Source organism: Bison bison, unplaced genomic scaffold (genome assembly GCF_000754665.1).
Source record: "Bison bison bison isolate TAMUID 2011002044 unplaced genomic scaffold, Bison_UMD1.0 scf7180017864495, whole genome shotgun sequence".
NCBI classification, from domain to species: Eukaryota; Metazoa; Chordata; class Mammalia; order Artiodactyla; family Bovidae; genus Bison; species Bison bison.
In genome coordinates, this window is record NW_011495054.1 from 10,921,590 (window position 1) to 10,938,638 (window position 17,049).

The 17,049-nt window shown below is 45.0% G+C and overlaps 1 protein-coding gene across 1 annotated transcript in view; it reads right to left on the reverse strand.

The window, feature by feature from the left end:
- TTC28 (tetratricopeptide repeat domain 28) overlaps positions 1 to 17,049 on the reverse strand; it is a 582,431-nt gene that overhangs the window by 88,649 nt on the left and 476,733 nt on the right. The window contains exons 9-11 of the mRNA XM_010828858.1: positions 6,527 to 7,868; positions 4,758 to 5,281; positions 1,197 to 1,306 (exon numbers count right to left, since the gene is read on the reverse strand). Coding sequence (XP_010827160.1) covers positions 1,197 to 1,306; positions 4,758 to 5,281; positions 6,527 to 7,868 — 1,976 coding nt within the window. The remainder of the gene's footprint in view (positions 1 to 1,196; positions 1,307 to 4,757; positions 5,282 to 6,526; positions 7,869 to 17,049) is intronic.

The window sequence follows — 17,049 nt, forward strand, 5'->3', positions numbered from 1 at the left end:
AAACCAGATGTTGCTCTCCACAGCCGTGCTCCAAGAACGTGTCCACCAGACACACAACGCTCCTAAGGAGACACTGTCCTGCTGCTCTCACGGCTTTTCTGTCAGTGGGACCATGAGGCTTTTCTCTGATACTTATAGGCGGAAACAGTATCAAAGTTTAAATTCATGCAAATGTAAAGAACAGAATTCTAAGACTAAGGGACTGAGACCAGGAGAGAGGAACGTACTCCCAACCCTGCCACGAATTTGCTGGGGGACTTTCAGCAAGACTCGGAGCCTCAGCTTCTTCTCTGTAAAGGGATGGTTATCACTCTAGCTCACAAGGTTATTCAGGAATACACTCAGTCAGTGAAAGCACTTTGAAAACTATAAATCACTGTATCAATAAAAACTTTAATATCTGAAACCAGAAAACAGAGGACTAATTCTTTACATTGTAAAATGCCATAACATCCCAGGATGCTATGGCACAAGTTCAGGCACATCATGTCCTCAATCCCAGGAGCACCTCAGATGGGAGCCTGGATTCACCAATCCTGGGCCCCTTTGCTAGCACAGCGCCCTCCATGGTAAGGGCTGCCTCAGCGGCTGAGCATGTGATTTTCAAAGCCATCTCACAACTCCTGCAACCCAACAGAGGGATCTTTGACTAGAGACCACTCCAGGGATCTTTCTAATTTCCAGAGCCAGCCTAAGAGGAGTTTTCTCTTCAACTGTTGGTTGAACATATGCAGAAACATGAACTCTGCGTGTGTGTGTGTGTGTGTGTGTGTGTGTGTGTGTGAGAGAGAGAGAGAGAGAGACAGAGGGAGGGAGGGAGAGAGGGAGAGGGAGAAGGGAAAGAGGCATCTAGTGATATAATTAGAAACCTACAAAGACAGTAAATCTAATAATTATGAATTCTTGGATTAATTCTGTCAAAAAATGTATGTGATGTCATATTAAGGTTTTATGAGGAAAAGCAGCACATAATACAAGAATCCCAAAGAAATTATTGAGAAATCTATCACACAAGTGGACAAGTCTTTACTATGGTTCAACACATCTGGGCTGATACAGGCTAGATATCTTGTACATCAACCCAAGAACACAAGTCAACACTTTCTGACAAATGTCATCACTGCTAGGATAGTAATCTCAAGGTCTTCCACGCTTCTAGAAACAAAATCTACTCAGAAAAGGGTTCTCCTGCTCACCTGATGTTGGGCCTCCTCCAGATTCCCGCTCGCCCAGAGGGAGAGGCCAAGACCATGGCGAATCTTGGCTTCATCTTCTCTTCGGCCCAGCTGCTCTGCTAACCTTAAACCTGAATTCAGAGAGAGAAATTTTGAGGACATATAGAAGACAGACAATTCCACCCTGCCAAGGAGTTCTAGAGGGTAATTCTGCCTCGGGTGGATATAAAGATTGTCAGCAACACAGCGAGATAAAATGCAGGACAAGAGCAGACTCAGCCAAGGCAGAGTAAGCATTCTTTTCAAATTCTGTGTTAGTAGCGACTTTTCCAGGTCACTCCAAGATGACCCAGCAAGAGCTCAGGCGATGGCTATCAGCAGGATACAGGCTTGCAGGGCAGGCAGAAACACCGAAGCAAACAGAACCCAACTGGCTGCCCTCCCCACTGTGAAATCCCTAGCTTTGCAAATGAAAACTCCAGGCCTATAAATGTATCGAACCCAATTCTCTGGCTGGCAGCAGTGCTTCTGACAGCTCCACAGTCAAGCACAGAAGCCCAGCTCAGATCTCTCCTATCACCCGGGCACAGCATCCAATCAGCATTGACAGGAGACACATCGGATGTCCTCTGGAAGCAGAATGCTCGCACCGCCTGACCCTGCCTTCTGTTACTGATGCCACTGACGCACTTCACATCCGATCTGCTTTTCCTTTAAGGCTGAGACTTCGATGTGCCTCAGTGGGGATGCAGAACAAGTGCTTTGGTGAGTCAAAAGCTTTAGATGAGACTGTCCTCATTCTACTGGCCTTCGGATAGGCACCAGCAGTTTGGGGCACTTACTCACAGCAAGCTTCTGGATTTCAGGACACTGGCAACCTCCAGGGCTTTGAGCAAGTCAAATCTGAAGGCAACCTTTTATTGTGTGGGTCACTAAGCAGTTCTCAGCATCACTCTGCCCTCGTTACCCTGCTCTCTGTACTGAGAAGTCAGCTTATGCCGAGACGGCAGGAAGGCCCCCGTGCTACAACTGTACACACAAAGGAAGGACTTCCTCTTTATGATCTGAATCAGGGTGAGTGGGAATCTGCCCCTGAGCATGCTGGGCGCACTGAGTTTCAGACTTCTGGAAAAGAATCGAGTCAGTTGAGAGGCTAATAAAAGTGAGATTTGGGTTCAAGCTCCATAAAATATCATGTATCTCAAAAAGCACATAACTCAGAAAACTTAGCAACAGCATTTTACATTTAAATCATGTCACTGGGTAACAAAAACAATATGTACTTGCAAATTATTCACATTTTAAAATACTTCATAGAGTAGGAACAGAAATCGAAAAATGGTTCTTGGGTGAAAACCAGGAGGAGGCTGGTTGTTTTAACCTTCAACCAGCTAGCCCTATTCACTCTTCAGGATTGCTCTCCTTGCTAGGCTGGGGCCTCTGAGCTGGAAGTTCACTGTGGCAGCCTCTCCAGAAGGTATGTTCTGTGCAAGCAGGGACTTGACCATGCTCCCTGCTGGATCCCATAGTGGGGACCCTCCCTGGCCCCATGGTCAGAAGTTCAACAGTGAAGAGCAAACAGGGTAGACACGACATCTGTGCTGTCCCAGTTTCTACCTGCTTCTGCTCTGAGGATCTGACCCAGCCATCCGGCTCTCCTGGAGCCGAGTGGGCTCTAGCTCCCTTGCTTTATTTGCAAAAAGAGAAAAAAACTGGATGAGACCAGTGGTTTCAATCAAGGGTAACTATACAACCCACAGAGCTTGTTCAAAGGACTCTGACCAGGCCCACCTATGAGATTCTATTGCACATGGGCGGTGTGACGCTAGTCCACAGCCCCTTCTGAAAGTCAGGAAAGAGAACTAAAGTGGTTTCCAACTGAACTGTTCCCTCTTTAAAAGAGGCTGAAGACCCAACTCACAGCACTCAGAAAGTGTCCAATAGGGTCCTGCACCTATAACAACTCGTGAAGAGGCGTCTAGATGGGCCCAAGAGGAACATCAGGCTCTGGGGTAGACCACATTCACTGAAAAGACACCGTGGCAACGCCACAATACGAATTTAGATCTCTGCAAGACTTAAAATTACAATAATAAAAAAAAACAGCTTTCCATAAATATAGAATTATGTTACAATATCTCAGGCAAAGCAGCTGCTTCTAGGAAATAAAATTTCAGGAAAAACCAAAGAACACAGCTGAAAGGTTGTCATACGCTAGGTCTGAATTTAATAGTTTTCACATATTCAACTGAAAACTGCCCCCAGTCTGTTAGAATTTTACCACAGTCTAGTTTTAGGAAACCAAAAGCCAACTCTCATATTTAATGCATTGAGGCAGAGGTCCCATTGAGTGGGAGCCAAATAATATCTGGGGAGTAGCTTACAGCCTCCCAGTAACCTCTCAGCCTGCAGGCCAGGGCAAGACCTGGTCTGCGCAGAGGACCACCCTGACCATTGGCCACTGGCCCGTTCTCCGCTCCGTGCATTGCCTCTCTCCCAGCTCCCAGCTGGGGCTCAGGAGTGATCATGGACGTGACTGCGCCAGCCTGGCTCTAGGCTCTAGGAGGCTGCATGGGGTCTCATGTGGTTCCACGCCACCACTGACTGACCACATGGTCAGGATCAAGCCACTGCACTCTGAGCCTCAGGTCACTTAGCTGCCAATGGGAATGAAAATATACACCTCTCAGGGTTACTAAGAGAATTAAATCCAATTAGATAAACTATGTATGGAAAGTTTTTTGGAAACCACACATGAGCGTTTTTGCTGGAAATCAGTACCCCTTTCCTTTTACTCAAGAGCCAAGAACACTGCGTCTGCTATGCTCCCTCCCAAGTGGTAACACGCCATGGTCCTGTGAGAAGTGCTTTCCAGGAGGGTTTTCAGAGTGGAGGGCAAACACACTGCTGCAGGGCTTCTGCTTGGTGAGGGAGGAAGCACCGCAGGACCACCTGTGTGCAGGTAGCCGCATGGAGCCTCTGCCAGAGAGGGAACAGGGCCAGGGGAAGTGAGGGAAGCAGGCACTTTCTGGGCCGGCCTGAAGAGAGCGCACTGTGGCGCCAGCCCAGCCCCTCAGGTAACCAATGCTGGGAAACCTGGCTGATGGCTTGAGCGACTCTTAGATGCTACTGGATTAGAGCCTGGCACCACCCTGAAATGGACTTGTACACAGTGCTGACGCAGCTCAGGTATTGTCTAGTGCACAACGGGCTCAGAACCGCTGCGCATTTCCTGATGCAGAGCATTAAACTGTACACGCTAAGATCTAACTTCATCTTGTGGAGAAGGTGTTTTTCATTCAGTGGAGGGCTCTGAAAGGCAAGGAGGGTGTCAGCTCCCTGGACAGCTGGCTAGCAGAGTGAGACAAGCTGGGTAATGCATCCAGGAGAGCGGAAAGAACTGTGAACTCTTATGGAGCACCCACGGGGGGACACTGTGGTTTTGGAGTTGAACTGATGATGTAGCCTCTGAATCCTCACTCCAGGTCGAGATGGTCACTCACATGAGTGCATTTCCTCCTGGGCAGACTGTGAGCTCAGACTCAGAGTAGACCGAGAAGCTGCACAGACCTTTCCACTTACCTTCCTGCAAGTACATGACTGCCTGGGAGTAGTTCTGCAGAGCGTGATGCGTCCTTCCAAGGCTGCTGTAAGACACTGTCTTGGCCACCAAGTCGTTCATCTGTGCAGCGATGCTCAAGTGCTGTTCCTGATAGACCACGGCTCTCTCGAAGGTGCCCAGGGACTCGTAGGTCAGGCCCAGGTTCCCGTAGGCCCGGCCCTGGCACGTGGGGTTGTTGGTCTCCTCAGCAATCTGCAGATCCAACTGGTGGTACTGCAGGGCTGTATCGTACTCCCCCATCTGCTGGTACACACCCCCCAGGCCACAGGCCGCGTCACTTTCCAGAGCTCGGTCCTTCATCTCTCTAGCAATGTTCAGCTGGCGTTCAAGGCAGGAAATGGCTTGTTCATAATTTCCTAATTGGCTGTGCAGACTTCCCAGCTCGCCATAGGCCTGGGCTTTATTAAAGGCCTCCCCGAGCTCATGGGCGACCACAAGCCTCTTTTCAAAGCACACCAGGGCTTGCTGCAAGCTCCCCATTGCCCTGTGGGGATGTAGACAGAAAAGCAATGATATTATTTTGTGCAGGTGCAGACATGCTAAAGCCCCTGAGAAAATGAAAAGCATTTGTCACTGTCACTTACTATAGAAGCTCTTAACTCCTCTTCTAGCTAAAATCTATCATGTGCCCTTAGAGTGAGATGCAGGGGAATTTCATAATCTGGAAAGCAATTCAAGAGTCATCCCTTAGTGACCTTCCCAAGAGCCTGAGATTCAATGGGATATACACCCCAGAGGAAACATAAAATATATTAATAGGCACAATGATAGCAAGTGAACTGTTTGGTTCTTTGGGCCTCCCAATTTCCACTACTGCACAGACTATGTTTTTGAAATCACTTTACAATGGCGATAAATCTTTCATCCTGAGCTTCTCAGAGCACTCTGTGGGTGATGATTTAGTCTGACCCTTGCCCTTCCTCCTCTCCAGGAGCCCTAATCCCCTGCCTGTCTGGAGAGGCCATATATTCTGCAAACACAGACACCTTCTTGGGTTCCCCACACCCAGGAGGAAAGCAGTGCCTTGGCCAACAGTGTGTCTTGCTATGCTGCTAAGAGATGACACGATAAGAAGGAGAAGGGCGTGGACTCCGGCAGCAGACCAAACCAGCTGTATAGGACATGGATTCCTTTCCCTGAGCTTCAGTTTCTGGATGCTGATAAATCCCACATCCTGTAGTCAATAATGATAAATGTAGACTAATACACAACTGCAATAAATATTAAACAAGATATCTACACAAGGTGCCTAGCACGATGATAGTATATGCTCATTCACTCCCCTCTTTTGAGGTGGCTTTCCCTAAAAGCAACAATATGGGGTCCAAGTAATTGGTGGGTAGAGATGTTATATTAATGAACACATTCATATAATGTGAGGGGCAATCAGAAAAGATAAGTGAGATCGATTCATTCATCTTTCCCCTTCCTATTCTTTTAGTCTGCTTATTATGATGTAGTCAAAAAGGCACTGGGTTTGGAGTCAGAGGGTCATGCGTTAAACTCTCAGCTGTCCCTTTCAAGCTGTGTAATCTTGGACACAAACTCTGGGCCTTAGTTTCTTCCTCCATGACACAGGGTAGAAATACCCCTGCTAAACTCACAGAATCACTGGACGAGGCAAATGAGCAGCGTATGGAGCTGCTCTGCAGTCAGTGCGCTGCCGTGTGGATGCACCAGCTGCCCTGGTGCAGGTTTACTAACCACACTTGTCCTCTGCCATTTTTACCTGTGTCCATTTCCCAGGCCTCGGTAAGCCTTGGCTTGGTCTTGCATGCGATTCAGACTCTGGGCAACAGATAAATACTGTTCATAGTACTTGATAGCTTCCTCGTAGTCACCCAGGGCCTCGTAGCAGTCCCCCAGGTTGCCATAGGCCCGGCCCCTGTCAAGCACAGACTCGTTCCCACTCAGCTGCTGCAGCATGGCCAGCTGCTGCTCGAAGTAGCCGATGGCTTCTTCCATCACATTCATGTTCATCTTTGTGATGCCCATGTTGCCATAGACCTGGGCTTCGAGACTTGGGTCCTTCAGCTTCTGCCCTAGATCCAGCTGCTCTTCGTAACACTTGAAAGCCATTGTGTACTTCCCCAGGGCCATGTAGACTGCGGCCAGGTGCCCATGAGCTCTGCACTCTCCCGGCAGGTCACTCAGCTCCTGATATACTTCCAGCTCCTGTGTGTGATAGCCCAAGGCCTTGTCGTGTTTCTGGATCATTCGGTATGCAGTGCCCAGGGCTGCATATGCACTGGCCTCCAGTCTCCTGTCCTTCACGTGGTGAGCCAAGCCCAGCTGCTGCTCATAGAATTTTATTGCACCATTGATATCTTTTTTACAGATGAATATATCGCCCAGGTTCCCCAGGGCTCTAAATTTAGCCTGGGAATTATTCAGGGACTGGGCTAGGGACAGTAGGTACTTTTGACACTCTTCAGCTTTGCTGAAATTCAGCAGAGCCTTGAACGCCAAGCCCAAGTTGCAGTAAGCTTTTGCTTGACTCAATTTGTCGTGAAGGTCTTTGGCCAGGGCCAGATCCTGCTCATAGTACTTTACCGCCTCCTGGTAATTTCCAAGGCAGTAATGGGCATAGCCGAGGTTGTGGCAGACCTTCCCTTCTCCCTCCATGTCTTGAAGGTCAGGAGCAAGCCGGAGGTACTGTTCGTAATAGGGGGCGGCCTGGACGTACTCCCCTCGAGAGCAGTGGAAGTTGCCCAGGTTGCTGAGAGCCCGCGCCTCACTCTGGATGTCTCGCAGCTCCCGGGCGATGTTCAAATGGTTCTGATAGTGCTGCAGGGCCCGGTCGTGGGCGCCCAGCGCCTGGTAGGCCACAGCGAGGTTCCCGTGCGTGGATGCCTGTGAGGCACGGTCGTTCACTTCCATGGAGATCTGTAGCTCCTGCCGGTGGTACTTGACCGCCTGGTCGTACATGCCCAGAGCATTGTAGGCGTTGCCCATGTTTCCATAGGCGCGGCCCTGGGCCGCGTAGTCACTCAGCTCCTGGGCGATGCACAAGTGGGTCTTGTGGAGTTTCAGTGCAGTGTCATAATCACCTTTCATCTGGTGTATGATTCCTGAGAAAGAGCACAGAAGAAAAGGGCTGGAATGACTGATTAGCAATAAAATGTAATTTGCAACTCGGTTTATACTCCAATACAATCCAGATGAATTAAAGAATTTAAAATAACAGAAGGCAGAATTAAATATTTATCAGCTCTCCAGAGGGGGAATAGCTTTCTAAGCTTCAAAGCAACAGAAAAAAAAAAAAAACCCACAAAAACACTGACAGATTTGGTTACAAAAATAGTAAGTTTTATACTACAAATAGATGCCTAAAATTAAAAGGCAAACACAATACTGGGAAATATATAAATCATATACAAAAAATTCAATAGCTATTGTGTGTAAAGATTTAACTGGGTTTGATTAAAAAAAAATCAAGACCGTAATTTACTGAAATAGGCAGACAACTCATATCCAAGGAAATACAAAGAGTAACCACAGGGGAAAATGTTAATTTCTTTTAATAATCAAAGAAATGCAAAATAAAGCAACTCTGAAGTACCATTTTACTTCTACTAAATTAGCAAACAAAAAATTTAAACAATACCCTGTACCAGTGAGGTGGCCCTGAAACTAGTAAACCCATCAACTGCTGGACATAAATGGGAACAGCCTCTGGAGCAGCGGCGAGACAGCCTCACTCCCGGTGCTGCTCAGGCCCTGCAGTCCTGCTCAGGGGAGTGTCTTCTAAGGAAATCCTCAGAAGTTCTACCCCTGACAGTCTTCACTGCAGGGTTATGGATTAGTGGAAGATCAGAAACATCTTCAATGGCAAACAAAGGGGGTTGTATAAGTACATTTCGGTACATCAACTCAATAGGGGATTATGCAGTCATTAAAAAGATCATTACAAAGACTATGCAGAAAAACAGGGAAAAACGGGTTCTTGCAATAATGTTAAGTGGAAAAGGCAAAGAACAATGCTGCATGCTCCCTGTAACAATGATGAGGAAAATGAATGTGTGCACATGGACAAGACCTCAAGGGGATTATGAAAAGATAAAAAAGTTGCCTTGTTAGGTGATGGGATTTGAATGACGTTTGTTTCAAAATTTCTTCTAATTTTGCCATCCAGCTTTTACAGTCAACAATAATAGCACTTCAAACAGCTCTCATAAACTATGCTATAGCTGCTAAGCTAAGCGGTTGTTTTTACAAGCAGTTCAAAATGAGATATATCATAAATACCATAAATATAAAGCAGTTGCAAATGAGGGATATCATAGAAGAAACTTGGGAAGCTTCTTTAAGCACAGCCTGGTTCATTCCAGCTGGGGCCGAGTGGGAGACACAGAAAAGGCAAAAGGATCTAGTATGCAAACAGGTTTCTCTCTACCCTTGGTTTTGAATATGCTTTTCTATGCATCAACGTGTGAACTTTGTACAGGTGACCAAAACCTGCAGAAGTATAAAAACTCAAAAACACCAAGATGGGTTCTCACTGAAATGTCTGAATTGAAAATAGAGCCATTGAGAAAGCAAGCTATCAAAATCCAGCCTCTGCAATTTGCTTATGTTTATAACACCTTTCTTTCCTTCCTTCCGTCACTCACTCACTTCCACACTGACCCAGCAAATAGTAACTGAACATTTATTGTGCACCAAGCCTTGTGGTAGGCAATACACAGGGAGAGAAATGAAGACGTAAGTCTGCCCTCAGAAAGCACAAAGGGTCATAAGGGAGGCAGTCATGAAAAAAATATTGTCAACATACATAATACAAGCTGAAGTGAGCAGGGCGTGGGGGAGAGAGGAGCATGCCAGGGCCACTCCTTTGGTCCTGACTCCCTGCAGCAGAGCTCTATCCTGCCCCAGGGGTCACGCCTGTCTCTGGATCCAGCCATCCCTATGACATTAACTGGATTCATGACACTAGATAAATCATTTAGCCTCTTTGAGAATTTTTTCAGTTCATCCATAAATTGAGGAAAATGATAATCTTGATACCAACCTTAAGATAGTAGTGAGGATCAAATGAAATAATGTATGTGCAAACTCACTGTAAACTATTAAGTCAAATTCAAATATTGGTTACTGAAATTACTATATGCTTCCAGGGAAGGGAATTCTCAAGGTGGTAGAGATTAAACAAACTATGGTAATTCTGTGTATTTCCTTGTATGAGCTAAATATTTCAGTTTAAAATAAGCAAATTATGGTACTCTATATGATGGAATAACATGGTACCATTAAAAATAGTGAAGTAGAAGTTTATATATTGACATGGGAAAAAATAAAATGTATTAAGGGATTATATGGGCTTCCCCAGTGGCTCAGCAGTAAAGAATCCTCCTGTAACGCAGGAGATGTGGGTTTGATCCCTGGATTGGGAAGATTCCCCAGGAGAAGGGCAAGGCAACCCACTTGAGTAATCTTGCCTGGAGAATCCCATAGACAGAGGAGCCTGGTGGGCTACAGTCCATAGGGTCACAAAGAGTAGACACAACTGAAGTGACTGAGCAAAGGGGTTATATGGGCACAAAATAGTATCCTTAATAAAAACACTAATAGGGTTCATGCATGTGTGTGTATAGATATATGTTTATACTTATGCATACAGTATATATTTTTTTAAATGTTAATAGTAGTAATTTTGGAGTGGTGGAATTTTGCTGTATTTTATAGGATTTTTCTATGATGAATGTACAATCCTTGGTTTAAAAATTAATCAAATATTTTTTAAACTCTGCTCCAATTGAAGCAGATAAGGTCTGGTCACTCCCCTGGATCAGGGATGTCACTGGCATCCCAGCTGGAAGGAACAGATTTTCAAAGACTGTTTCAAGGTTAGAATACTCTAAGCTGCCCAAAACGCATTACCTCAGAATCACCTGAAACCCTTTTAGTGGTGAAAAATTACTAGTGACAGAAACATTTCAGTTCTGAAGGCCTGAATGTGGCCTGGATCCCTAACCTGCTTTTACCTAAAGAGGAAACTTGTAAGGTTTCAACTTTCCAGGTATCCTTAGCAGAAATGCACCATTTACTCCCTCTCTCTTCAGCTTTGCATGAGGAGAAATAAGCGGCAGGATGCCTGCCCTGCTGTGAGTGCGGAGCCGGAGCTGGGGAGGGTGGCCTCTAAACCCTCTCAGGCTTCCCCTCACAGCGATGCCTTTACAATGATTGTTTCCCGAAGCTTTTGGATTTCACGGCAATGATTTTTAAGGCAATATGGTCACTAACTGGTCGCTAAGATGATGGTAAGAGGAAGCGAGCAGCATGGGACCTTCAGAGAAGCCAACGGAGGAAGCTCAGGTTTTTTGTGTGCCTCCTACCACCAAAGAACAGGTCACCTGGCTAGCACCCCATCCTCCCCACCTGTACCCCATCCTATAGGAAGCTGGCTAAGTATCTGGAAAAGCATGCTATAATGTATCTGGAAAGTATAAAGTATCTGGAAAAGGCACAGGACTTTAAGTCAGAAGTCCCATTTTATAAGCCTGGCTCCCATCTCATTCAATTGATACCTTTGAGACTGTAAATTTATGTCTCTGAGCCTTTGTTTTGTTTTTTTTTTTTGAACTGAAAACTTTTCGGTGTTTTTTGTTTTCTTATTAACGAGGCCAGGTTACAATAATCTCTAAGAGTATTGAGAAACACAGTAGTGTATATCAATAAGCTTTGCTAATGATGCATGCTACGCAAACCCACTATGAGCGGTATTCAGAGAGCGAGAGTTCAAAGGAAAAGGAATTCCACTTCTCTTACTCTCAGGGCCTCGAGAGTCTGGCTAGCTAATAGGGAGCAGTTGGGATGATAATGGCTACCCGGGGCTCAATGATTTGTGAAAGAAACTGCCTGCTGGTTATGGCAAAATGATCTGACCTCCAGCCAGCTTGCCCACACTCCCCTTTCCTCCGCCTCTCTCCTCAGCTGACACCTCCAAGAGTCTATAAAGAACACAGGAAGATTCTCAAACAAAGACTGCCAGACACAGCTAAGGGTAAGAGGAGATGGGCCGGCTGAGGTGGGCATTTTTCCTTCTGCCTCGTGTCTGCCCTGTCCTCGCTGCTGCCAGCCTGGAGCATTCTGAACGGAACATTACACCCTCTTGGCAGCCCTTCTCTTTGTTGAGGCAACATAAAAGCGGCCCTGAGAGCTGCCAGCGGAGTGACTGCACATGCTGAGGACATAATCTGTAGATCCTCCTTCCCCTTTGAGACCACAGCTTGATCTTCCAGGGCTGTCATTCAGATGAAGACTTACAGAGGGCCTGTCAGCAGGGGCGCGCTAGGTGACAACGTGCTGCAGGGAGGGGAATTAAATGAAGATTAGTGGGGCAGAAGATCCTCACAAAGCCCAGTTCTCACAAGGCGTGTGGAGAAAGGACACATGGTTACGGATTTATTGCTGCTGTTCACTCAGTAAATTGTGTCCAACTCTTTGCGGACCCCGTGGACTGCAGCACACCAGGCTCCTCTGTCCTTCACTATCTCCTGGAGTTTGCTCAAATTCATGTCCATTTAGTCAGTGATGCTACCTAACCATTTCATCCTCTTTCACCTCCTTCTCCTTTTGCCTTCAATCTTTCCCAGCAGCAGGGTCTTTTTCAAGGAGTTGGCTTTTCGCATCAGGTGGCCCAAGTATTGGAGCTTCTTTAGGACTGACTGCTCTGATCTCCTTGCTGTCGAAGGGACTCTCAAGAGTCTTCTCCAGCACCATAATTCAAAAGCATCAGTTCTTTGGGGTTCAAGTCTTTATGGTCCAACTCTCACATCCATACATGACTACTGGAAAAACTGTAGCTTTGACTATATGGACTTTGGCAACAAAGCGATGTCTCTGCTTTTTAATATGCTGTCTAGATTTGTCATACTTTCCTTCCAAGCAGAAAGCGTCTTTTAATTTCATGGCTGCAGTTACCATCCACAGTGATTTTGGAGCCCAAGAAAATAAAATCTGTCACTGCTTCCACTTTTTCCCCTTCTATTTGCCATGAAGTGATGGGACCGGATGCCATGACCTTAGTTTTCTGAATGTTGAGTTTCAAGCCAGCTTTTTTCACTCTCTTCTTTCACCCTCATCAAAAGGCTCTTTTGTTCCTCTTCACTTTCTGCCATTAGACTGGTATCATCTACATATCTGAGGTTGGTATTTCTCCCAGCAATCTTAATTCCAGCTTGTGATTCATCCAGCCCAGCATTTCACATGATGTACTGTGCACAGAAATTAAATAAGCAGAGTGACAATATACAGCCTTGTCATACTCCTTTCCCAACCCTGAACCAGTCAGTTGTTCTATGTCTGGTTCTAACTGTTGCTTCTTGACCAGCATACAGGTTTCTCAGGAGACAGGTAAGGTGGTCTGGTATTCTCATCTCTTGAAGAATTTTCCACAGTTTGTCATGATCCCCACAGTCAAAGACTTTAGTGTTGTCAACGAAACAGAAGTAGATATTTTTCTGGAATTCTCTTGCTTTCTCCATGATCCAATGAATCTTGGCAATTTGATCTCCGGTTCCTCTGCCTCTTTGAAACCCAGCTTGTACATCTGGAAGTTCTCAGTTCATGTACTGTCGAAGCCTAGCTTGAAGGACTTTGAGTATAACTTTGCTAGCACGTGATATGAGCGCAATTGAACATTCTCTGGCATTGCCTTTCTTTGGGATTGGAATGAAAACTACCTTTTCCAGTCCTGCAGCACTTTCACAGCATCATCCTTTAGGATCTGAAATAGCTCAGCTTGAATTCCATCACTTCCACTAGCTTTGTTCATAGTAATGCTTCCTAAGGCCCACTTGACTTCACACTCCAGGATGTCCAGTTCTAGGTGAGTGATTACACCATCGTGGTTATTTGGGTCATTAAGACCTGTTTTGTACACTTCTTCTGTGTATTCCTGCAACCTCTTCTTAATCTCTTTAGCTTCTGTTAGGTCCTTACCATTTCTGTCCTTTAACACGCCCATCCTTACACGAAATGTTCCCTTGAAATCTCCAATTTTCTTGAAGAGATCTCTAGTTTTTCCCATTATATTGTATTCCTCTATTTCTTTGCATTGTTCATTTAAGAAAGCCTTTTCATCTCTCCTTGCTATTCTCTTGAACTCTGCATTCAGTTGGGTACATCTTTCCCTTTCTCCCTTGCCTTTCACTTTCTTTCTTCAGCTATTTGTAAAGCCTCCTCATTTTGCCTTCTTGCATTTGTTTTTCTTTGGGAGGGCTTTGGTCACTGCCTCCTGTACAATGTTATGAACCTCTGTCCATAGTCATTCAGGTACTCTGTCTACCAGATCTAATCCCTTGAGTCTAATTCATCACCTCCACTGTATAATCATAAGGGATTTGAGTTAGGTCATATCTGAATGGCCCAGTGGTTTTCCCTACTTTTTCCAATTTAAGCCTGAATTTTGCAATAAGGAGCTCATGATCTGAGCCTCGGTCAGCTCCAAATCTTGTTTTTACTAACTATATGGAGCTTCTCCATATTTGGCTGCAAAGAACATAATCAATCTGATTTTGATATGTACATCTGGTGATGTCCATGTGTAGAGTTGTCTCTTGTGTTGTTGGAAAAGGGTGTTTGCTATGACCACTATGTTCTCTGGACAAAACTCTGTTAACCTTTGCCCTGATTCATTTTGTAGTCCAAGGTCAAACTTGCCTGTTATTCTGAGTATCTCTTGACTTCCTGCTTTTGCATTCCAACCGTCTATGATGAAAAGGACATCTTTTTTTGGTGTTAGTTATAGAAGATGTTGTAGATCTTCATAGAACCAGTTGACTTCAGCTGCTTTGGCATCAGTGGCTGGAGTATAGACTTGTATTACTGTGATGCTGAATGGTTTGCCTTGGAAATGAACTGAGATCATTCTTTTTTTTTTTTTTTTTTGTATTTGAACTCACATCTAAATACTGTAGTTCGGACTCTTTTGATGACTATGAGGGCTACTCCATGGATTTATATATCCTCACAGTAAACCTCCACCTATGCATTAGGAACAGTCCCTGCACGGGAATAATAAGAGCTACTGCAAAGACCTGTGGTGAAGGCCAAGGAGTCTTGCTTATGAGAAGCTAGAACAAGTGCCTGAGAGACAGTAAGTGCTCAATACATTTTTGCCCCTGTTGCTAACCATTACCAGAAAGACCAAAAAAGGTGTGGAACAGGATGAGACTAACAGAATTCTGCTGAAACTAAAACTGCATTTTAACAGTGAATTTTGGCAGCCTTTTCTCTTGCAAATTCTCTAAAAGTAGGGCCTCAGTGTACTTCAATGTATTACCTTCGACGTACAAATGATGGATGTGTTCTCATTTACTGAAAATATTACTATTCTGATTATTAACAGTGCATGATCCAAATGGGGCTTTAAGAGCCCATCTATTCTTTCCCACTGCTTTCAAGCAGGTTGAGTTTGACTAAATCCTAGCCATATCACTAACTATTCTCAGAAACTATCAAGATTTGGGAAACAGAAGAGCCCTCCTAACTTTATAAATGATGTGGCCCTGGCCCAGTGAGAGGAAGTGAGTTAGTGACAGTGGAGAGAGGGACTCTCGACCCACAGACCTTTAGTTGTGTCAGCCCATCTGCTTGCAAGATAAGCAGAAGAAATAAAGGAATTGTATTTAGTCTCATTAGGTGTGACATGAGACAGCATCTGTACTTTAAAAACTTTTCATCTGCTAGAAGTACATATGGAATTACTTACAGATAAAATAACATAGTGTCTACTGTTTGCTTTAAAAATATTCCATCAGAGGGGAAAAGTAAGTATGTGTGTGTATTTATGAAAATAGATGAAATAATATTAGCAAAATGTTGATAACTGGGCAATGAATATAAGGGGATTTATTATACTATTTTCTCTCTGTGTGTATGTATATGTTTGAAGGTTTCATAATACAAAGTTAAATAATCCAGACAAGCATAGAGGTCTGTAGTTTCTTGTGGATCGGGAAACGTCCTCACAGCTAAGGACCAACAGGGATGTTTAAATTTACATCTCCTCTGTGGGACCTCAGTAGAAAAAAAGAAAGCAGCTGGTCACCAGCAGGTACAGGTATACCAGCCTCTATACACGTCCTTCTCCAGGATGGGCAGAGGACACATGCAGAGAGAACAACACAGTCCTACTGCCCTGATTTGTTTAACATGATATTTAGTTCTGTCTGTTATCTTAAAGGATAGCGATAGTGAAGTCACTCAGTCGTGTCCGACTCTTTGCGACACCATGGACAGTAGCCAACCAAGCTCCTCCGTCCATGGGATTTTCCAGGCAAGGATACTGGAGTGGGTTGCCATTTCCTTCTCCAGGGGATCTTCCCGACCCAGGGATCGAACCCAGGTCTCCTGCACTGTAGGCAGACGCTTTACCGTCTGAGCCGCCCGGGAATAGGGTGATGCTTTCTTGGTCAAAGAGCAAAGTGGGAGGGAATGGGAAGAAGAGCTGAGGAAACCTGCTCCAAAGAATATTCTGCAGCACTGAATATTTCAGGTGTTTCTCCCAATCCTCACCCTCCCCAGGAGACAGGGCCCCAGTTTTTTTCTGGGGATTCATTATTACAACTCTAGACACTGCTATGGTGCCCCGATCCCATGCCTCCACCAGAGACACCTGGACACTCACAGGCAAGTCTGGAGTACATCATGAGAAACCCTGGGCTGGATGAAGTACAAGTTGGAATCAAGATTGCTGGGAGAAATATCAACAACCTCAGATATGCAGATGATACCACGCTTATGGCAGAAGGTGAAGAAGAACTAAAGAGCCTCTTGATGAAAGTGAAAGAGAAGAGTAAAAAAGTTGGCTTAAAACTCAACATTCAGAAAACTAAGATCATGGCATCTAGTAGTCCCATCACTTCATGGCAAATAGATGGGGAAAAAGTGGAAACAGTGGCTGACTTTACTTTTTTAGGCTCCAAAATCACTGCAGATGGTGACTGCAGCCATAAAAAATGCTTGCTCCTTGGAAGAAAAACTATGACAAACTATGAAAAACTATGACAAACCTAGACAGCATATTAAAAAGCAGAGACATTACTTTGCCAACAAAGGTCCGTCTAGTCAAATCTATGGTTTTTCCAGTGGTCATGTATGGATGTGAGAGATGGACTATAAAGAAAGCTGAGTGCCAAAGAATTGATGCTTTTGAACTGTGGTGTTGGAGAAGACTCTTGAGAGTCCCTTGGACTGCAAGGAGATCCAACCAGTCCATCCTAAAGGAAATCAGTCCTGAATATTCAT